The sequence below is a fragment of the Hyperolius riggenbachi genome, chromosome 7 (genome assembly GCF_040937935.1).
Source record: "Hyperolius riggenbachi isolate aHypRig1 chromosome 7, aHypRig1.pri, whole genome shotgun sequence".
Classification (NCBI taxonomy): domain Eukaryota; kingdom Metazoa; phylum Chordata; class Amphibia; order Anura; family Hyperoliidae; genus Hyperolius; species Hyperolius riggenbachi.
In genome coordinates this window covers 265772478-265796313 of record NC_090652.1, presented here as the reverse complement: position 1 = coordinate 265796313, position 23836 = coordinate 265772478, and the positions used below count along the sequence as shown (strand labels likewise).

At 46.1% G+C, this 23836-nt stretch overlaps 1 protein-coding gene across 10 annotated transcripts in view; it reads right to left on the bottom strand.

The window, feature by feature from the left end:
* KCNH7 (potassium voltage-gated channel subfamily H member 7) overlaps positions 1–23836 on the bottom strand; it is a 567276-nt gene that overhangs the window by 4247 nt on the left and 539193 nt on the right. For all 10 annotated transcript variants that reach the window (XM_068245637.1, XM_068245631.1, XM_068245632.1 and 7 more), the window contains 2 exons: positions 20858–21026; positions 8734–8926 (listed from right to left, as the gene is read on the bottom strand). In XM_068245637.1, coding sequence (XP_068101738.1) covers positions 8734–8926; positions 20858–21026 — 362 coding nt within the window. The remainder of the gene's footprint in view (positions 1–8733; positions 8927–20857; positions 21027–23836) is intronic.

The window sequence follows — 23836 nt, the reverse complement described above, 5'->3', positions numbered from 1 at the left end:
TAAAGTATGCAAAATAAATAACTCACAACTTTCACTTTTGTATAGAACGTTGTGATTCAGCTTTCTATGCAGAATTGTTCCTTCCTATGGACAAATATAATAGTGCACCACTACTTTGGTCAACAAAGCAGCTTAAATGGGACACTTTAAAAGACCATCTGTTGCAATAAAGATTGTTGTTGTTCTCATTCTCTGCAAATAAAAAACTAAAAAAATTCAGTTGCCCAGATCAATATTGTTGAATTAAATTGCGTCTAAAACAAGGTTAATCGGCAGGCATTCGTATGCAGGCTCCCCTGTAGATGGTAGGCTGGCCATAGGTCTCTGGTAGCTTACCATTGTCAGATAAAAATCTAATTTCTATCAGAACCATCAGAAGGGAAATGCACCTCTTGTTGAGAAAAATTCAGTCTAGCTCTCAGTTTGCTGCTATACATTGCAGCAATAGCATTTTTTTTTTTGTTTTAGTTTGATTACTTTGTTGGTCTTTCTTTCACCTAAGGAATATTGCAAAAATTAAGCACCTCATTCTTTCAGAACATCTTCCAACCCTAGTTCACGCCTTCAACACATCATGGCTGGGCTATTGCAATGCCCTCTATGCAGGCCTTCCAAACAACAACTACAATGCCTGTCAGTGGCGGACATACGGCCGTGCAGGCCGTGCCGCCGCACGAGGGCCCCTGAAGTTCCGCTGCTTCAGGGGCCCATTAAGTATTGCAGGTTTTTTTTTTTAATTTTACCTTTTATTTTAACCTGGGGGGCCCCGACTCCTGTCCTCCCCCCTCACATCGCCCCCCCCCTCCCCCTCATGCGATGCGGCGGGAGAGCAGAAAATACAGGAAGTCTCCGCCGGGGCTGCAGCAGACACTAGAGGCTGCTGCCGCTTGGTCTCCCGTGTCTCCAACTTTGTACACTGCTCGCTACTTCCTGGTTTAGTAGCGAGCAGTGTACAAAGTTGGAGACACGGGAGACCAAGCGGCAGCAGCCTCTAGTGTCTGCTGCAGCCCCGGCGGAGACTTCCTGGATTTTCTGCTCTCCCGCCCGCCGCCGCCGCCGCGCATACCGGGAGGGGGGCCCCGAGGTGAGTGAGGGAGGATAGGAGTCGGGCCCCCCACCCGGATAGCTACACACCCATCCACCCGGCTACCTTACCCACCCGGCTAACTACCCACCCGGATACCCACACACTCACCCGGCTACCTACCCACCCGGATACCCACACACCCACCCGGCTACCTAACCACCCACCCAGCTACCTACCCGGCTACCTAACCACCCTGCCGGCTACCTACCCACCCGGCTACCTACCCACCCGGATACCCACACACCCACCCGGCTACCTACCCGGCTACCTAACCACCCACCCGGCTACCTACCCGGCTACCTAACCACCCTGCCGGCTACCTACCCACCCACGCACCCACCCGGCTACCTACCCGGCTACCTAACCACCCTGCCGGCTACCTACCCACCCACCCGGCTACCTACCCACCTGGCTACCTAACCACCCACCCGGCTACCTACCCACCCGGCTACCTACCCGGCTACCTAACCACCCACCCGACTACCTACCCACCCGGCTACCCACCCACCCGGCTACCTAACCACCCACACATCTACGCACTCACCCGGCTACCTACCCACCCGGCTACCTAACCACCCACCCGTCTACCCACCCGGCTACCTACCCACCCAGCTACCTAACCACCCTGCCGGCTACCTACCCACCCACCCGGATACCTACCCACCCACCCGGCTACCTACCCACCCAGCTACCTACCCGGCTACCTAACCACCCACCCGGCTACCCACCCGGCTACCTAACCACCCACACATCTACCCACCCACCCGGCTACCTAACCACCCACCCGGCTACCTACCCACCCGGCTACCTAACCACCCACCCGTCTACCTACCCACCCGGCTACCTAACCACCCACCCGGCTACCTACCTACCCACCCGGCTACCTACCTACCCACCCGGCTACCTACCTACCCACCCGGCTACCTACCCACCTGGCTACCCACCCACCCGGCTACCCAACCACTCACCCGGCTACCTAACCACCCACCCGGCTACCTACCCGGCTACCTAACCACCCACCCGGCTACCTACACACCCACCCGGCTACCTACCCACCCACCAGGCTACCTACCTACCTACCCACCCGGCTACCTACCAACCCACCAGGCTACCTACCTAAAGACCCACCAGGCTACCTACCCACCCACCCAGCTACCTAACCACCCACCTACCCACCCACCCACCAGGCTACCTACCCACCAGGCTACCCACCCGGCTACCCAGCCACCCACCAGGCTACTTACCCACCCGGCTAAGGGCTGCCTACCTACCTACCCACCAGGCTACCTATCCACCCAACCACCCATGGGAGCTGCGCGCTGGATGGAGGCTGGGACAGGAGGTCTGCTGCTGCAGGTGAGTAAATGGTTTTTTTTATTATTTATTTTAGCAGGTGTATGTTCTGGGCAGGTCTGCCACATGATTGCGTGTATGTTCTGGGCAGGTCTGCCACATGATTGCATGTATGTTCTGGGCAAATTTGCTACATGATTGCATGTGTTTTCTGGGCAAATCTGCCGACATGATTGCACGTATTTTCTGGGCATATCTGCCGACATGATTGCACGTATTTTCTGGGCATATCTGCCGACATGATTGCACGTATTTTCTGGGCATATCTGCCGACATGATTGCGCGTATTTTCTGGGCATATCTGCCGACATGATTGCACGTATTTTCTGGGCATATCTGCCGACATGATTGCACGTATTTTCTGGGCATATCTGCCGACATGATTGCACGTATTTTCTGGGCATATCTGCCGACATCATTGCACGTATTTTCTGGGCAAATCTGCTCACATTATGTGTATTTTCATGAGAAAACCTGCACAATTATGTGAATTTTCTGGGGAAAGGGTCACCAAAACCTGGGCCCACTGTCTTTGCGTTGCACTTTTCAAGGGAACCTGAGGTGAGAATAATATTGAGGCTGCCATATTTCTCTCCTTTTAAGCAATACCAGTTGCCTGGTTGCCGTTCTGGTCCTCTGCCTCTTATTCTTTCAACCATAGACCCTGAACAAGCATGCAGCAGGTCAGGGGTTTCTGACAATATTGTCAGAACTGAGAAGATTAAGCTGCATGCTTGTTGCTGGTGTAATTCAGTTTATTACTGCAGCCAAATAGATCAGCAGGGCCGCCAGGCAACTAGTATTGTTTAAAAGGAAATAAATATGGCAGCCTCCATATCACTCTCACCCCGGGATCACTTTAAATTACAGTTAGCTCCGCCCTTATCCGGTCATTGCCACGCCCATTTTTTGCCGCGGCGCTACGCGCCGCAGGTTCTATCCACACCCATTTTTTGCTGCGGCGTGCTTCGCGCGTCGTAGGTTATAGCCACACCCATTTTTGCCGCGGCGCGCTTTGCGCGCCGCAGGTCAGGGGGGCCCACAATTGATATTTTGCACAGGGGCCCACTGCTGCCTGTGTCCGCCACTGATGCCTGTAGCCAATACAGAATTCTGCCGCAAGATTGTTAACAAGCCAACCCCGCCATTGCCACATAACACCAATCATTTGCCCGCTGCGCTTATATGGAGAATCCTTTTCAAAATTGTCATGCTAACATTCAAATCCCTAACATGACCTAGGCCGTGGATATTGGCAGGATTTGTTGCAACTGCATCATTCCTCGCACAACCTCAGGTCAAAAGGATCTAATAACTTGACCACCCCCAGAGTCCAACTAAAAACCTTTGGAGCCCGAGCTGGTCATGCTGGTACACAGCATGACCAAGCGTCTTGACAGACGCGAAACAGCCGTCGCAAGTCCCACCTAGTGCCTTGGTTCCCCCACCTCCACCGCACCATCACCATTGAGGACCACTAGATGAAGGTATCTTTTGGATATGGTACCCTGTTTACTGTCTGCCATCATCTGCAATAAAGCACAGGACGGAAGGTGCCCGGAGTCATTTTCTTTTTCTCCATTTGGACAATTGAGACTACACTTTCTTCACTTAGATCCGCAGAGCACACGTCCCAGCGGAAGACAGAGGGAAACCACAGATGGTATAGTGAGAACATATTACTTTCATTCACTCTGTATATGCTCATGAACTGGGGAGTGCCACTCTCCCAAATCCTCCATTTTCTACCAATTTGTCCTACCCTGTGGAATGCCTTGCCAATGTTAATCAAGACAGCTCCAACCCTGCACACTTTTTAAATCAAAACACGTTTGGATTTGGCATTTATGATCACATAACTTTTCCTCCTGTAGCACATCGCTATGTACTGTTCTGAGACAAGCTTATGCACTTTGGGTCCAATGGGAGAAAAGCACTTTACAAATGTTTTCTTGTTGTTGTTGTTGTTGTTATGTGAATGTAACAACACACTATTGCCCTGTGCAGGTAATTACACATGCAGCAAGATGGTCCTTCTGGACAGCCTCTGTACTCTGTACTCTAAACAAGGCATGGTTGCTAAGGCTCCTTAGAATAGCAAAATGATCTTATGGTCTGTTAACATCATTTTTATTGAAAGCATCATTCAAATAACTGACAATGCGTACTTTGAAGTGACAGTCATGCTGATCAGATTATGTTACCATTGTTACTGCTTTCACTTTTCGATACTTACTTTTTTTGGCCTGCATTAGAGATGCCATCATCCTGGCGATGTGTCAGAACTATGCACAGAAAAGGGGAAGTTCACAGGATTTTTGTTTTAGCTTGAAGTGCAAAGAAACCTCAGCCTGTTATCTGAAACATTTATCAGTCACAACGGAGGTGGTCTCTTATCACCAACTTGTGTGTAAAAGGGCGGTGTCAGTCCATAACGGATGGATTCAGGGTAAACAGGAAGTGCTTGCAAACTCTAGTTATCTATTTACTTCTGCACCTGGCCTTGGAGATTGTTAATCTGGACTTCTGTGTATTAATGCTGGGCATACATGGTTCGTTTTATATTATCAATCGAGCCGCTGATGGCTCGATTGATAATATTCAACCTGTCCGATCACCGCGGCGGATCGATACCGCGCTCAAACCCCGGAGGCGGACAATGGTAGAAACGAAAGGCAGATAAGGAAGTGCCCGCGCGGACAAGCAGTGACACGCTGGCTCAATACCGGCGCAAAATCTAACCATAATCTAACCATGTATGCCCAGCATTAGTCTGTTATCTCATTTGAAAAAAAAATTTGGGTGGTGTTGCTTTCTTCACATTATTAAACTAGACTCCACATACTTGCATTGGAGGAGAGGTTGGGGCAAAAGTGTCACAGCACCAGGGCTGTTCCCCAGGGTGACATCATTGCATGCATCATGGGAACATGAAGGAGACCACATAGCAGTTTACTCAAAGATAAGAATTGAGGACTGAGCAATTTTGGAATAACTAAGCTGTTGTGTTTAGATGCAGCCCTACATGATTTCAGCTCAGAAACATTGTTTTTATGCGCAGGGAAAACACAGTCATTCCGCAGTGTTTCTGATAGAAAATGGCAGATAAGACTGTCAAAGTTTGCTGCCATTCAGTAGATTAGTGCAGGTCCCATTTCTGGAGAGATTCGTGACCACAATGCTCCAAACAGAGCATGCAGTGCAAAGTTGCAAAGCAGTTTCAGCTCTTAGATTTGAAAAAGTTTGCTGAAAATTATTAGCATTGGGGCGCCTGCGGTGCCCCGATATATAGCAGGCGATATGCCAGCACCCACTATTGACTGGGCACACAATTCCCAATATTTTGTTTTGGCACCTATGGCAGCGCCCAATTAATCCACTAGCCGCATGCGCCCTTTTTTTTTACTGTTTTGGGGTTGCTGACACCTCTGAAGGCAGGGGGGCATGAGAAGAAGCATGGACTAGGGTTAAACCAAGTGAGAAGGAATGCTATTGTAGGATAACAGCACCAGGCCGTGTATGTGAAATTTTATTCCCTATTGATTTAGTATGACCCAGAATCAGTCAAACGTCAAACTAAAAAAATCGCAGTGCCTATAAAAGACATTTATTTCCAAACTAGGAAGTAATATAAATAAAAAATGTCCATACTCAATGCAATATTTTATTACTTATCACTAAATGAAGTTTTAGGTTTCAGCTTTTTTTCATGACCGATGTGCTTAAACCTCTTAAAAGCCCCACCCGAATTATCTTGCGTCACATAACTGTGGGTAGGGCTGTCTCAGCCGCCAAATCTCGGGCTGCCTAATGAGCGGGGGCAGGGAGCACTTTCATATTTACCTATTTTGGATGCTGGATCGACTCTCCTTGCCCTCCACTGAGCGGCTGCTGAAAGGCCAACATCGTCTTCTGGGTCCCAATCACATGATATGCCATGTGATCGGGACCCAGAGGAACCACTCGGTAGTGGAAGAGTCTTTTCCACCACTGAGCAGAGCTGCAATGCTGACATCATCCTCTGGGTAGAAGCGCTCCCTGCCCCCGCTCTGCATTAGGCTGCCAGGCTGGGGGAGGCACACTGGTGGAGGGAAAATAAAGTGCGACAATGCAGAACGCACAGCAAACGTTTATTTCGAAAGGGTTAAAGACTGATAAATCAATATACGGTATAACATTTTTACAATTATTTTTGTAAATGATCATAATAATCACACTTCTTTTGCCCTCTTTAGTACTGCATAGCTGTGCTAAAGATCAAAGCATTTTTTTTTTAATTTTCATTCTGTGATCACTGTGATTGGTTTACAGAGATCACAGGGTCAACAGCCAATTAAATTGGCTCCTGGATGGTGTACAGAACTCAGCTCTCATTTGACAGCTGAGTTTAGCGGCGGTTTATGCAAGCAATTGCGCCGGAAGCCAGTGTAGTTAAATCTATACTGCCTGTGTCATGCTTAAAGTGGACCCAAATTAAAAATACAAGATCTCAGAAATATAATCCATTTTCTAAATTATAATAATAAATAGCAGCCTTTTTTCAGCTGCATGATGACAAATATAAAATATTTTACATTTATTGGAGGAACCCTTCCCTTCCTTTCATATTGCCGGGACAGAATCCGGCAAACTGGTGGAGAAGGAGGTGTCCAGCAAAGGAGGACTTGCTAATGGCTGCATGGGTTAATGTATAACCCTAGTTATGAAAAGAGAAAGGTGAAAAGCATGCACTGAAATTCTCATAGGCTTGAAGGAGTGGTTATTTATCTTTGTATGTGTCAGAGTGGTGCAACTAAATATTTTTAATTAAAAAAATGTTTGGTTTGGGTCCGCTTTAAGCAACCACAAGCTCTTTGTAGATTTAAGCTCTTGCACAAGAGACAAGGAAACACAGAGAAATCCACCATGTGTGTGTTTATAATGAACAGCCTGTCTAATTCTTTCTTATCTGCAAGTAATGAGCTAGTGTAATTTGAGCTGTTAGCTGTCTGTTGACTGTCGAATTCTGAGCTAATATGTAAATACAGGAGGTTAACCCTTTCTGTACTCCCATGAAATAACCACTCTGCAGAATGTCAGTAGGCGTTCTAGAAGCTGAAGGTTAACCCTTTCTGTACTCCCATGAAATAACCACTCTGCAGAATGTCAGTAGGCGTTCTAGAAGCTGAAACAAAGAAATGTTTTTCTTTAAATGTTATTATGCTGTTGATTATCTTGTAGAGCAGAGAGGAAGTTCTGAGTTCAGGTTCACTATAACTGCGTGGTCCCCAAGTGGTTAAGTCCTGCAGTGAGATAAAGCCCTATAGCTGAGCTTCAGGAGTGGATGAATAATAATTGGCTAAAACTTAATGCTGACAAAACTGAGGTTCTTGTTATCGAGGGCCAGGGCTCAACAGCAAAGCAGCTCCAGTCTCAACCAACACCGCTAAGGATAGGGAGCTCAGACCTGAACAACTCAGACTGTGTGCGCAGCCTGGGAGTACTGATTGATGGGAAATTAAGCTTCAGGAATCAAATCTCAGCTGTTGTGAAACATTCCTTCTTTCACCTAAGGAATATTGCAAGGATTAAACACCTAATTCCTTCAGAGGATCTTCCAACCCTAGTTCATGCCTTCGTCACATCAAGGTTAGACTACTGCATAGTCCTCTACACAGGCCTGCATAAGAAAGACTTACGCCGCCTGCAATTAGTACAGAATACCGCCGCAAGGCTGTTAACGAGCCAACCCCGCCATTGCCACATAACACCAACCCTGAGCTCACTCCACTGGCTACCGATAAAATGGAGAATTCTGTTTAAGATTGGCTTACTGACATTCAAATCCTTGCACAATCTGGGCCCTGGATACCTGAAGGACTTGTTGCAACTACATCACACCCCCCACAATCTTAGATCAAAAGGACGTAACACCTTGGTCACCCCCAGAGTCCACCTCAAAACCTTTGGAGACAGAGCCTTTTGTCATGCTGCCCCTACACTTTGGAACTCCCTGCCACACCCAATCAGGACAGCCCCATCCCTGGAAGCATTTAAGTCTAAACTGAAAACCTACCTTTTCAGTCTGGCATTCATGAACATCTGACTATCTCCTCTGTAACACAACCCAGCCTGAAACCCTGTATTAATCTGAGACACAGCTATGCGCTTTGAGTCCTATGGGAGAAAAGCGCTTTACAAATGTTATTGTATTGTATCTGAAGACTTCCTATTCTTAATTCACGGCCACTTAGAGTCAGCTCACTATGCTTGTCCCTTGCGTTTGCTTGCTGAGTGCTTTGCTTAGGACTTGCCTGTGACGATGGAGTGAAGCTGCGGTCCGTCTTGATGGAGGCCCCGGAATGCACGCTTTGTACTCGCCTCACAGCTGGCCGCTGATAGTCAGAACTGGCCGCTACCATGCTGTAGGCTGGCGGCACAAGCGATGCCTGTCTCTGCAGGAGCTGGAGAATAGTCTGGATGTCCGCCGTCATCTGTGATTCTAACCTGCAATTATAAATCAACAGGAGTAACAGCAGAACTATTATCTTGTTTAATGCTTTTACATTTACATGACTGAAGCCCGTCTCCATTCAGAGATCTAAATATACCATCTGATAACTTATGTAAGGGGGAAGTGAGGCTTCTGCTGGTAATTAACTTGCTTTACACGTTTGGTCACATGATCTGAAACAGCTCAGCTGTAAAGGTTAACAGCAGGCTGTGTCCAGAACCATGCAGCATTTTTAGCCCCAATGTCATCTCAACAGCACATTAAAAGTGCATGCTAAGCCCCAGTAAGTAAATCTGTTTTGTTTTTTTTGTAATCTGCCAGATGAATCCTTTAACTAGGTACTATGCTACCATAGCTTCCAACTGCCCCTCTTTCCTCATTTGTCCCTCTTTCAGGACTGATGTACAGATCTATGTAAACATATCTACACAAAAACAAACAACATTTATATCGCGCTTTTCTCCTGGCGGACTCAAAGCGCTAGAGCTGCAGCTACTGTGACGAGCTCTATAGGCAGTAGCAGAGTTAGGGAGACTTGCCCAAGGTCTCCTACTGAATAGGCACTAGCTTACTGAACAGGCAGAGCCGAGATTCGACCCCAGGTCTCCTGTGTCAGAGGCAGAGCCCTTAACCATTAACACTATCCAGCCACCGCTATCATTTTTATCTACTGAAAGATGTGTTTAATTGACTCTAAATTTTACTCCCATGCTTTAAATTGATATAGTTTTTATTTTCAAATGTTAACATGAAGAATAATGGACCATAAAAGAAAGGACCAGTGTGGTTTGAATAACAAAACAACATATTTTTCTTATGAAATCTTTATGATATGCATGACTAGGGGAGAAGAAGCTGGGCTTAAAGGGATACTGTAGGGGGGTCGGGGGAAAATGAGCTGAACTTACCCGGGGCTTCTAACGGTCCCCCGTAGACATCCTGTGTTGGCGCAGCCACTCACCGATGCTCCGGCCCCTCCTCCGGTTCACTTCTGGAATCTCTGACTTTAAAGTCAGAAAACCACTACGCCTGCGTTGCCGTGTCCTCGATCCCGCTGAGGTCATCAAGATCGCACAGCGCAGGCCCAGTATGGTCTGTGTCTGCGCAGTACACTCCTGGTGACATCAGCGGGAGCGAGGACACGGCAACGCAGGCGCAGTGGTTTTCTGACTTTAAAGTCAGAAATTCCAGAAGTGAACCGGAGGCGGGGCCAAAGCATTGGGGAGTGGCTGCGCCAACACAGGATGTCTGCGGGGGACCATTAGAAGCCCCGGGTAAGTTCAGCTCATTTTCCCCCGACCCCTACAGTATCCCTTTAAGTGTCCCTCTTCCTTATATTAAAAAGTTGTTAGGTATGATGCTACTGTTATGCTGACAGATAAAATTATTTCTTATGGTGCAGTACTAAATATGAGCAGCAGAGGGAGAGCTTGCACTACATTTTGAAGGCACATTGTACACATTTTCTAGCATTTGCATGAAATAGCACTCTATTCAGACCTACACATTTTAAATTACACTGAATCAAATTAGGTTTTCAGACTCTTAAGTAGATCTATCATTTTCAAACAGGTGAAAAGAAAGCCGCACAGGCAAAGAGATTTGACTTGTTTGTTTTGCAAGTCTTGTCAGAACATCTGAAATCTTAATGGAGCCGCAAATTCATTTGTACTTAAATTTAACAATTACAACGAAGATCAAAACTTTTTAAAATGCAGATACAGATGGCTTTTATCATCCAGCGTAGAAAAAGGGAAGCTTTGTTTCCCACACTGAATAAAGGAATAGAAGGTAAGCTAAACTTCTGATGCAGAATTGATGTAGTGAGCATTCTATGTGGTATACACCCCTCCACCCAGGGTGGACTCAACAATTATGTGGTACAACAGAGGCGCCAAGTGGTGTAAAATTAGTTAAAGCCAGATATAGTGCCTCTGGCTCTTGACCCGACTTTGCTCCCTCCAAAAATTGTTTGCCTGAAGAAGCGGGACTGTTACCCGTGAAACGCGTTGCACTTTTGGAGCTCATAATAAATGTTGCTTTAAACTTGAAGTAACCTGCCCGTTGTCTGGCCATTTTTTCAGAAGGGAGGTGAGTCCACCCACTTCCCCCTTTTTAACAATTTTAACCAGTTCTACTCTACTTGGCGCCTCTGTTGTTATACCACATAATTGTTGAGTCCCCCCTGGGTGGAGGGGTGTATCCCCATTTCCTTCTACCTACAGAGAGTGACTTCTTAACCCTGAGCTGGGTCAGGTTACGATTCTCCCCGCCTGCTTATCTAGTGGTTGCCTTGGAGGCGACCCATCCTTGTGAGTATAATCATTGTGTGTGTTTGCACCAGACATCACCTTATTAACATCGGGCTCTCGGTTCTCCCCCTTTCTTTCAAGTAGTGAGCATTCTAGTTTCCTCCCGTATCCAAATCACAATGATGGATTAATTGACACCAGTGCCTTATGGAGGAACGCTAGTGCACGCTGCTGAGCTGCAGAGTGAAGTGGGGGGAGCAGAGCTGCGACTTTGGGGGGAGGGGGGGGGGAGGTTTTAAAAAAATGATACATACCTTGGGCTTCCTTCAGCCCCCTCCAGGCTCATTCCTTTGCCGTCCTCCTGCCCTTTCTGGATCCTCCGCAATTTGCCCCATAAAGTCCTTCGGTCTGAGGTGTACGGCGCATGCGCGGGACCATGCTCCAGCCATCAGGAGTACTCTGCACCTGCGCAGTACTACTACAGAGGTGCAGAACACTCCCGGGCATGACTGAAGCGCAACGAGGGAGTGCGCGCGGCCGGACTGCACAGACTGTCCCCAACTAGAGGACTTTCCGGACTGATCTGCAGAGGATCCAGACAGCTAGCCTGGAAGGGGGCAAAGGAAGCACCAGGTATGTAAAAAAAATGTTTAAATCCCTCTGATTCAGGTAGACTTTAAAAACACTTTAATCCCTGGCGGTATGATTATTTCCAGATTTTACTGTCTTAAAGCGGTGCAATTTTTTCACAAGCTTTTTGACCCAAAAATCATAACGCTAGATAGATCTGCGGCAGGACTACACATTACAGGAGGTTAAAGTGTACCAGGGCTGAAGAAAAAGATTTATACATACATGTGGCTTCCTCAAGCGCCATCTGCTCAGATCGCTCCCATGCTGCCGTCCTCCGCTGTCTGCAGCTCCGGTACCGAGTCCCGTCACTTCAGACAATCGAGACCAGTCTACGCAGGAGTGTAGTGCGCCCTCTATGTATCTATCCGTCGGCTGCTGGAGAGATACACAAAGAGTGCGCTTCTCTTACGCCAGACTGGTCACTACTAACAGAAGTGACGGCACTCGGTACAGGAGCTGCAGACAGCGGGGGACGGCGGCGTGGGAGCGATCCCAGCGGATGAGGCTAGAGGAAGCCCCAGGTATGTATAAATCTTTTTCTTTTATTCAGCTCTGGTTTTCTTTAAGACTAGTTTCACAGCGGTGCTATGTAGTGTGACTTTATAGGGCAGTGATGGCTAACCTTGGCACTCCAGCTGTGACAAAACTACTAATCCCATCATGCATCTGCCTCCCCGAGTTATGCTTAGAGCTGTCAGAGTATTTGCAATGCCTCATGGGACTTGTAGTTCCACCACAGCTGGAGTGCCAAGGTTAGCCATCACTGTTATAGGGGCATCTTAACGCAGAACATCACACTGCAATACTAAGTCTATGGAACGCTCACAGTGCATACGGTGCGTTGGGATTCAACACACTACAGTACACCAATGCACTGCATGCAGTGCATAACTGCACAACACTGCATTAACAGAGGCAGTGAAGCATATGTTTCATTGACTGTATGCCTCCTAAAGGTCACATAATGCGTATAGTGACTTTTTCGTCCCGTTGCGTTCCTGTTATGCAGGGAACACAACGCAACATCCCACTGTGAACCTAGCCTAAAGTTTAGTTTATATGTAATTTACTGTACAAAATGCACAACATTAGAGGACTTAAAAGACTCTAAAAGGCTTAAAAGTCCTTTTTTTATTTTTCTTAGAGGAAAGTTACATTTATGCATTCTGAGTTGGGTTTCTTGAGCAATCATCATTTGAGGCATCAAATCTAAGGTGACATTGACCCATTTTATCACCCTGACAACATGACTTCATCTTCTCTACACATGACATTTCCCATTCCTGCATCCTGCACAGAGCGCCCAGATTATTATCCAATCCATTCCTCCATAAGAAGGATGCAAGGCCCTGGCTGCTTATGGGCAAGTCATGCGTGCTATCTAGTGTGTGCACGCATGAATGCTCCATACATACTTGTGGAAAATGCCATTTCAGCTAAATAACTTAAAGTGGATCCGAGATAAACTTTTACTCATTGCAGAATTGTGTTCCTTTCCTATAGCATTCCTCAACCCAAATACTTTTTTGTTTTTGTTTTAATACTTTAAATTCCCTATAAACTAAACAAGCCTCGCCCACAGCCCTCAAAGTGCCAAGGCATTTTCAGACAATAGCAAGGGCTTACAGGAGCTCAGTCTGGGCAGGTGTTACTAGCTATTGATTTCAAAGGCAGAGGGGAGGAGGGAGGAGGAGAGGGGGCTGAATTTACACACAGGCAAGCTGATAGCATCTCCAGCCCTTAAGGGGCCCATACACTCAGCCGATTTTCTGGCCGACCGATCGATCGATTGATCGTTTGCAAATCGGTTGGCCAATCGACCGATCGATGGCCGATTTCGATCGATTTCGATGAATTTTCATCGAGCTGGCAGGATGGAAAATTTAGGTCGATCTGATGAGATTGCTTATCAGTTTGCATTGGCTTTAATGGAAATCTGATGGCAAAAAAAATGCCATCAGATAGAATTCCAATAGATTTCAAACTGAAATCTATTGGAATTCTATCCTGGTAAAATTTTTTCTAAAAACGCATCAGATAGATCATCAGATGCATTTCTTATCTATCTGCTGCCAATCTGACGAGTGTATGGGCACCTTTAGCCTGTGACAATATGACAAAAAGAACATGGCTGCCCTCATTGTATCACAGGAATAAATAATCATACACTTTTTAAACTTTTGCAGCTAGATATGCTGTGTAAACTATCTAAACTTTAGATAAGATATATAGACACGTTACCGTACTTGTTATAGTTAGTTTTTCATCTCGGATCCGCTTTAAAGAGAAACCCTAACCTAGAATTGAACTTCATCCCAATCAGTAGCTGATATCCCCTTTCCCAAGAGAAATCTATTCCTTTTCTCAAACGTATCATTAGGGGGCTCTGTATGGCTGATTTTGAGGTGAAACCCCAGAAAGATTTTACAATGAGCAAACGCTGACTAAATAATTTATACATAATTATTGTAAAAATTAAGCACTTTTTTACTACATTATTTTCATCCTTTTTAAAGCAAACCTGAAGGGAAAAGAAAAACTCCGGAATATAAGAATATAAGGAGCAGCATGGTGGCATAGTGGTTAGCGCTCTCGCCTTGCAAGCGATTGGTCACCGGTTCGAATCCCAGCCAGGTCAACATTTGCAAGGAGTTTGTATGTTCTCCCCGTGTCTGCGTGGGTTTCCTCCGGGCACCCCGGTTTCCTCTCACATTCCAAAAACATACAGATAAGTTAATTGGCTTCCCCCCCCCAAAAATGGCCCTAGACCATACATGCACTACACGATACATACATAGGACTATGGTAGGGACTAGATTGTGAGCCCCTCTGAGGGACAGTTAGTGACAAGACAATATACTCTGTACAGCACTGCATAATATGTCAGCGCTATATAAATACTTAAATAAATAAATAATAAATAAGACGCACCTAGGTTTAGAGAGCAGAAACCAGGGGGGAAAAATATATACTAAACCTGGTTATGGTCCAGGAGCGTAGATGTTCTCGCCAATTGGTGTCCTCCTGTGTCGCCCCATGTGCCCCTTTCTGTCCCCCCATGTGTCCCCAGCTCACCCGTGTCTCGACAACCCCCCCCCCCCCTTCCTGTGTCTCCTGCTCCCTGTATATGTGTCTGGAGCGCGTCTCACCTCACCCATGGCTCCCTCGGGGATCGCAGACCTCTCCTGTCCTGCACGGCTCCCCCTAGTGATAGCCTCTGCTGATGACGCGATCAGCAGAAGCCATCACTAGAGGAGCAATGTAGGAGATAAGAAGATGGCGATCACCGAGGGAGCCATGGATTAGGCATGGCATGCTCCAGACACAGCCAATTATACACGGGGGAGCATGAGCTACGGGAAGAAAGCGGAGACACATGGGGGGGGGAGGGGGTATAGAGGACAAACAGGGGGTGAGCGGGAGACAGAGGCACAAGGAGGGACAATGCAGGGTGTCCCCACATGTTGCAGTGAGTTGGCGGTTCTTATCAGGGGGCGTTCGTAAGTTGGGAATTCACTTCATTCGGCGTATAAGATCCAGGGACTTTTTTCTCCCCATTTTGGGGTGAGAAAAAGTGCGTCTTACATGGCGGAAAATACGGCAAGTTACCTGGAGTCCCTGATAATTATTTTAGTTAGCTGAAAATAATTTAAAGAATGACCTAATGTTCAACCTCATACTTACAGTGCTTCCCATAATTATTCATAATTATTCATACCCCTGGCAAATTTATTTAAGCAAAGTAATTTTTTGACAGGAGATGACATAGGTGTCCCTCGAAACATAATAAGATGGTGCACAAGAGGTATTATTGTGAAAAAAAACTTTTCTCAGCTGTTATTTACATTTGAGCAAAAAGTGTCCAGTCCAAAATTATTCATACCCTTCTCCATAATCAATAGAAAAGCCTTTATTGGCTATTACAGAAATCAAATGCTTCTTATAATTGCAGGCCAGCTTTTTGCATGTCTCCACATGCATTTTTGCCCATTCATCTTTAGCAATGAGCTAAACATGTACATTACTGCCGCTCATTCAGCTTCCACACAGAGAAATGATGACCTTTTCAACTTTTCATCCCTCTCCTGCTAACAGAAGTTTTTGTTTAAGTCTGATTAATGATGACAAATGTTTAACCTTTAAATATAAAATAAGACTTAACCCTTTTCAATCCTACGTCGACTGTGTGACACTGGCATTTTCTTCCATAGGACAAATGTCAGACACAGTCCGACATAGGAAAACTGGCTGCCGCTAGATAGCGCTGTTGCTGGATACAATTCAGCAGTTATCCTCCGCCACCACACAAAATAATATAAATATTATGTGGACACATATTGGCTGATTACTAGGGGTGCCCCTGCCGCATCTAGTCTACCACATCGTCACCCAATGTGGATCAAAGTCCGACACTTTGACCCTATCCAGCACCTTGCAGCGCCACGTAATAATGAAATTACGCTGGCAAGCATGCAAGGCAGTGGGAGCTACACCGGATCTCTGCCTCCACATATCCCAATCACTCATGGTACCCCCCAGCACACCGGAATAAATTGAGTTCTGAGGGGGATGTGTGGGATTGGGTCGCCTCTGGGCATCAAGGCTCGATCCCTGAGGTGACAGTTCTAGCCACTAGCACATAAAGGCACGTCTCTCGACTATAACCTAGCAAGGTGTACTGTTGCCATGGGGAAAGGAGGAGGGATGCGGCACAGATCACGATGGAGCAGCTTCTAGCAATGTGGTAAAGAGAGTTACAATGCATTTGGCCATTCCCGTTGCTTAAAGATCTGGTGTGGCAGATCATTAAGTGATCTTGTGGGACACCTTTACATGGATAGACCCCCGAATGGCCATCTTCAATCTAGCGTACGTACGGTGCTTAAAGAGGAACTCCAGCCTAAACAAACATACTGTGATTAAGTTACATTAGTTATGTTAATTAAAATAGATAGGTAATATAATCTCTTACCCACACTGTTTTAAAAGAACAGGCAAATGTTAGATTTCATGAGGGCAGCCATCTTTTTGGTTGAAAGGAGGTGACAGGTAGCATGAGACACAGTTCCAACTGTCCTGTGGGCCTCTCCCAGTTGCTAGGCAACGTGAACAACAACATAGGAAATCCCATCATGCTCTGCACAGCACCAAGGAAAAAAGGCCCGGGCTTTTTTTCTTTGATGGGTGGAGCTTAGCTAAAAATGCAGCTAAAAATGATGCTTTGGTAAGAAAAACAAAGTTCTGATGCTGTGAAACTGTTAAAGAAACACCAAGCCTTTTCAGTTCTGCTGAGTAGATTTTTAGTCCGGAGGTTCACTTTAAGATTCCAGAAAAGTCCTACTAATGATCAGGTCTACAGATACATTTGTTTATCTCATCAATTTCTTTTCAGTTCAGGTGTGCTTTAAATTCCCAGCGGATCACCCCTAGCCAGCTCTGTGAGATTTGACATCACAGCGAACACTGGATGAATAGATCAGGCAGAACAAGAACGTTAGAATGCTGACTGCACAGGCTGTCACACCACAAGCATTCATTCTGTCAAACCGGTGTGTTTGTATGCCCGAGGCAGGGAATTTAGCGCAAGCTCCACTGGGGCAGGGGCTATATAAATAATAGACAATAATAATGTTGGGGCCATTGAGAATCACATCACAGCTAGAGAGCAGGAAACAAATAAGAGAACACACCGTGCCCTATTTCTATAGGTATAACAGTAGAGAGGAAACACTCTTCAAAAATGTTAAGGTGTAATGTCAGGTTCAATTGGAATTATGTACGGCAATAGGCCAGTAATCCTCATATGATAATTTGGTAGCAGACTGTCCCACAAATAATAAGTAGGCAGCATAGTAACACACTTAGGCAGGCTTACTTCCTTAAATAACATAATTAAAGTTAACCAGAGACGAAGCACCCTCATGTATTTTACCATATAGATCAGTGGGAACATTAGAGAAAATGCTCTCGTTTCATTCTTCACTGTTCAGCCTGCTTGTTATCAGCCCTGATAAAATCCCTGACTGAGCATCCAGCCTGGCTTTGCTATAATGACTCAGCTATAATGATTCCTGAGCAGAGCCAGCAGGGGGCAGGCTTGGACTTGAAAAGACATGAGAGAACACAGACTGAGCTATAAATATTCCTGAGCAAAGCCAGACTGGATGCTCAGTCGGGGATTTTATCAGGGCTGATTAGAAGCAGGCTGTGCAGTGCAGAATGAAACAGAGCAGGGTAGGTGTTTTCTCTAATGTTCCCACTGATATATATGGTAAAATACATGAGGGTGCTTCGTCTCTGGTTCCCTTTAAGCAGCATGCATGTCCCAGTAAAGAAAAATCAAATCCCATGATAGATCCTAATAACAGATGATGCTCATGACAGACCCCATATCACAATCTGCCAGTAAAAGACGGCCCCCCAAAATCATAGAAGTAGTAATAATAGTAAAATATTAGAAACCTCTATACCAGAGCCACTGTAGCTTAGGACATTATAACAGGACAACTATAATGGGGACACTATAAGAGAAGAGTCCTACAACTTTAGGCATTATAATGCTGGAGACTATGGAAAGACATATTAGCTGTTAACTTTCTTATTCTTGGGGATTGGTATTTTATTTGGGGTTTTAAAGGGGTTCTGTAAGGTTTTTTTTTTTTAAAACAAAAACTGACACTTACCTGGGGCTTCTACCAGCCTCCTGCAGCTGTCCTGTCCCCCGTCATGTCCTGTCTACAACACTCCGTGTTCCCCTGCCGCCGGTCACTGTTCAATTATTCATCTAACTAGGCGAATGCAGTAGTTCTGCGCCTGTGCAGTATGCTCCAGACCACGGAGGTGATTGACAGCAGCGCTCGAGCAAGAACAATAGAGGACACCCCGCGAGGCACCCTCAGGGACCAGGAGATGCGGCGAGGGACATAGCGGCTGCCAGGGGCTGGAGGAAACCCCGAGTAAGTAGTACTATGGGTAGTATGAGTTGCTTGATGACTTCTTTAAAGAAGTAGTAAGAGTATACAATCAAGATTGTCCCATAAATGGGCCCCTTTCAGGGGCGTAATTCCCCCCAGCAAAACTTTGATGGTGCCCCCCAATGTTCTCACCCGTTGCCATGCTTCCTCTTGCTGATCCTCATAGTCTGGAGGGTCATAAAACAAATGCGTGCATTAAAAAAAAGAGAAGTTGCTTGGCACTCGGGGGTGAAGGGTGTTCCACTATTTCAAACAGCAAACCTCAGCCAGTTCTAGCCCATCCACACCTGGGGCTGGGATATACAAGAAACATGCTCACGGTGTTGATTAGAAGAAGAAACGTGTATATGCTGCACAAAGGGATCCAGACCGGTCTATTTTCCGTATTTATTCCAGTACAGAAACGGGTACACTTAGTGTTTAATTCAAACCTGGTGCTGTCCTAGGTGTTCGGATGAGGAGAGGTGGAGGTGCCAGAGAGATTGTGCCCATCCTACTTCTCCCTGGCACCTCCACCTCTCCCCATCTAAACACCTATGACAGCACCAGGTTTGAATTAAACACTAAGGGCTCTATTCATAAAACATTTGCGGTAAAAAAAATCTTGGAGGGAAAACACTGCATCGGTATTTTAAACTTTTGTGTGCTAATTTATAAAAAAAATTTACACTTGCGATAATAGGTCGGGGAATTCCCGGAATAAACTGGAGGTGCTGCTGAGTTGTTAGAATTGCTGGCTGAGTTGATACATTTCTCCTGCAGAGACAGAGTGAATATAAAGGAGGCAGCCCCAGCATCCCTTTACATGTGCATTCTTTTTAAAACTGCCTCTGTTTGCCCTGAATATTAGTCTTTCTAAACAGTCTATTTAATTGCCATAGCTTAGAAGAAGTTCCAGAAATGTTACACATGCAGGCTTTCTGATGTGAAATTTATCTGAAAACAGGTACCCAAGGGGTTAAAAAACCACAGTTTTGGTATTCTGGGATGCTGTTTTTGCTCTCTTCTCACTGCAGCTGCCTGGGAGGTCTGTCCTCATTGGCTTGCCTGTTAGCTTGGCTGTTACCGCTGGCTTATCGCCTTATCTAAACAGCCGGGTTTCTCCGCTCACATTCCGCCTGCTCTAATCTTTATGATTTAACCTTCAGTGACATGTGTTGTGATAATCTCTGCACAAGGTAGTAATTTCCCGCACTGCTCAGGAATGTCAGATTTTCATGCAGAAACAGCTTTTCTGAATGCCCACTTTGCTAAATGGTCGGGAAAGTCAACTGTTTTGAGCGGTAAACTTGCGGTAAAGTTTTATGAATAGAGGCCTAAGGGCTTGATCCACAAAAGGGAGCCAACACAGTTAGCACGCCTAAAAGGTATGGACGTGCAAACTAGGGTGCTAAGTAGTTTGCACGTCCAAAGCTGTTACTGATCACGTGTTAAGTTGAAGCGCCTGAAACGTCGCATCGTTCGCATGTAAAATAGCTTTTCAGGCTATTTTGCGCGCGAAGGGTGCGACGTTTCAGGCGCACCGCTAACCTTTGTGCGTGCAAACGCTTCTGCGCATATTAGCGCGTGAAGCAGCCATTTTCGCGTTCTAAGTGCCTTTTCACTGGCGTGCTAACACTTAACACCCTTTAGTGAATCAAGGCCCAAGTGTACCGGTTTCTGTACTGTTGGCAAGATTGCATGGGAATAAATACAGAAAAGAGCCAGTGCCCCGTCTGGATCTTTTTGTACAGCATAAAACATTTGTGGGCACTGTGATGGTCACATCGATAACAAGTGTAGCCACAAAAACCATCTGACCTGGAGCATGGACCCCTATATAGGAGGGAGAGAAGGCTAGTTGGGGCCCCCCCCTCACTTACTGCCTTCCCCCCCACCCCGCAGGATTGCAGGGGCTTCTCCCTTATAGTTACGCGCCCCTGGCTCCTTTACCATTGCTTTGAAAACTGGCTGGCAACTGGTATTGATGTGCAGTGGATGTCATTGCTTTATAAATATGCCCCACAGTTACGATGCTGCTGGATTCCTGTGGCACGGCATGCCCGAATCGTTACTTTGGACCTACCTGTTCATCTGCTCCTGCATTAGGTCCAGTCTGTGCTCCACTTCACTGTAGGTCAGATCATTATCGCCTTCCCCCACTCCCCAGGACTCGTTGTTTAGTGCTGCGGGATGGGTCACACTCTCATGAAGGCCGGGCGGTTCTCTCTCCCAGCTCCCTGGACTAGCTATATCTGTTAGAAAACATAACAGGCAAAAATAGTTCAGTACAGTTATCAACAGGTATAAGTTAGTGCTCAGGTCCAGTTATAGAGAAACACACGTCCAAAACATGTCCTTGTAAAGGATTGCTAGGGGGAGGTCAGAAATGTCAGAGGATACATGTCCACATTTTATACTTCTCCTGGTTAAACAACAAGTAACAATTGTTTTGGCTGAGAAATACCTTAAGGGGAATTTGAAGACAAAAGTAGATACTTACGATAATAAAGAGTCTTTATTGGAGGCAAGACACCTCTTTATTTACTGTATAGCAACTATAGCTCCTACCACTTGGGCGCCTCCGCAAATCTTCAACCAAGTTGTAATCTTACACCTCCAAAAGGGGTGCCAGCCCTTGCTACTTGTGTACGGAGTTCACCAGTAGAAAGGTCCACAGGAGGAGAGCGGCCGACCACCACCCAGTTCCAGACGGTTCCGGGACACCGAGCAGGAACAATTACTTTCCGCATGCTTATATGGTGGTTGCAGGAATGCAACCCAAGCTTGTGAGTACTACCCACAATCCTCCACTTATTTATCTAACGATACTGCACTATTGGGCTCCCGGTCCCCCCTCTCTACAGGCAAAAGGATCTCCACTCCCCTTGTGTAGGCATTTCCAGAGATCTGGACCAAAACTACCTTTCCTCTACTTCCTTCCACTACTGCAAAATCTGCAGCGTTTCCTCGCATGCAATTCGAAACGCTGCATATTCTGTTAATAAGCTTTTTGTCTGATGAGATTCGCATAGCATGCCGCATCTAAATTCCTATAGCTGTGCATGGCACAGGTGCCGCATCCAATTCGGAAACGGACCGCCACCCAGTGGAAACAGGCCCTAAGTGTTCTTCCCCTATCTAACCTAACCTAGGACAATCCTGCACAAAGAAGAAAGGTAGAACAGATAGAGACCAGAGACAGAACATTCATATTGTGCTTATCTCCTGGCGGACTCAAAGGACCAGAGCTGCAGCCTCTAGGGGGCGCTTTATAGGTAGCAGTGTTAGGGACTCTTGCCAAAGGTCTCCTCTCTGAATAGGTGCTGGCTTACTGAACAGATAGAACCGAAATTTAAACCCTGGTCTCCTGTGTCAGAGGCAGAGCCCTTAAAGTGGACCTGAACTCAGAACTTCCCCTCTGCTCTAAAAAGATAAGAAACAGCATAATAACCTGTAAAGAAAAACATTTCTTTGTTTCAGCTGATACAAATCCTAAAATAACCCTGTATGATGTCTACGTCCTGCTTCCATGGAAACATCTTAACATCTTGTGTTTACCAATAAGCTGCTTTGCTGAGGCAGACAGCTGACATAGCTAAGAGATCAAATTATGGTTGTGATTAGCCACAGGTGAATACATACAGAGTGCATTTCTCTAGGTTTTCCTTCTGTCCTCTGCAAGAGTTCAGGTCCACTTTAAAGCAGTAGAATCAGCCATACTATGCCAGGGAAAAAAACACCTATATAAGTAGAGAAATACTTGATCTACTTACATAACACATGTATTGTACTGTCCACGTTTTGATTTCAGTGAATGTTATATAGTAAATGACAAGAATTCTGTTCCTGGTGGGAACCATGTCTTTTGCCCACAGTTTAGGCTAAATCCTGATGTCATTTCTGCCCTTTACTTTTTTCTTGTCTCCTCCAATCGCTGAGTCACCTCAGCCTTGCTTGTAAACATAAGTGAGCAGGGGATTGTGTTTCAGATAAGCAGCGAGGCAGGGAAATAAATGGAAGAGGAGGAATATATTATAGATAAAAAGAACCCCCAGCATGCAACTGTTTGGCACTGACTACTAAAGGGCCAGTGTTCCTTAAAGTGAATGGGAACCCATATTTAAATAAAAAAGTCAAATACTCACCTAAGGAGAGGGAGGCTCTGGGTCCCATAGAGCATCCCCTCTCCTCTCCCGGTCCCCGCTGTTGCGCTGGCTCCCCTGTAGCGGTATTCGACCGTTTCGGTCAAATACCGCTGTTTCCTGCCCGAAGGGAGGCTTCGGAAATGCTTCGGGAGCCCGAGTACTCCCGAAGATGAGCCGCTCTACACTGCAAGCGCGCCCTCTATGACGCACTCGCGCATACGCAGTGTGGAGCCGCCAATCTTCGGGAGGACTCGGCTCCTGAAGACTTCCGAAGTCCCCTTGGCGGGGGATGTGAACGGGGGAGCCAGCGCAGCACCGAGGGCACTGGGAGAGGAGAGGGAAGGCTCATTAGGACCGAGCCTTCCCTCTCCTTAGGTTAGTATCTGACTTTTTTTTTATTTTAATATGGGATCCCATTAGCTTTAAGTATGTGATATCTCCAAATCATAACAGCAGAAAACGTTTTTAAAGTTTTGAATGCAGGATTAGCATCTTTATCACTTAATACACTCAGACCAGTTGTTGAAATTTGATTTTTATGGTGACAATCCCGCTTTAACCAATACATTCTCCAACCACTAGATACCTCACTGCCAACAACTCTCCACTATTGAGCTAATGCCAGCAGTTTCTGTACGCGGGTTTCTCCTGCCACCCCAACAACAAGGCCAGATAGGCTCTGATTTGTTCCTAGCGCAGCTAGAAGATTTAAACCCCTGAGGGTGGTCAGATTGTGGCTGCGTGTCAAAGCGCCTTGAGCTGTCTGCATAATGCATTTGTCTGGCTGTTCCTGCTCCCTGTACAGTCAAATCCCCAGCTGATTGTCAGCTGAGCTTATCACACTAATTGGAGTGACTTACATCACCGACTTACATCACCGTACACCAGCCGGGCTGTGTTTGTTATCTACTATCATT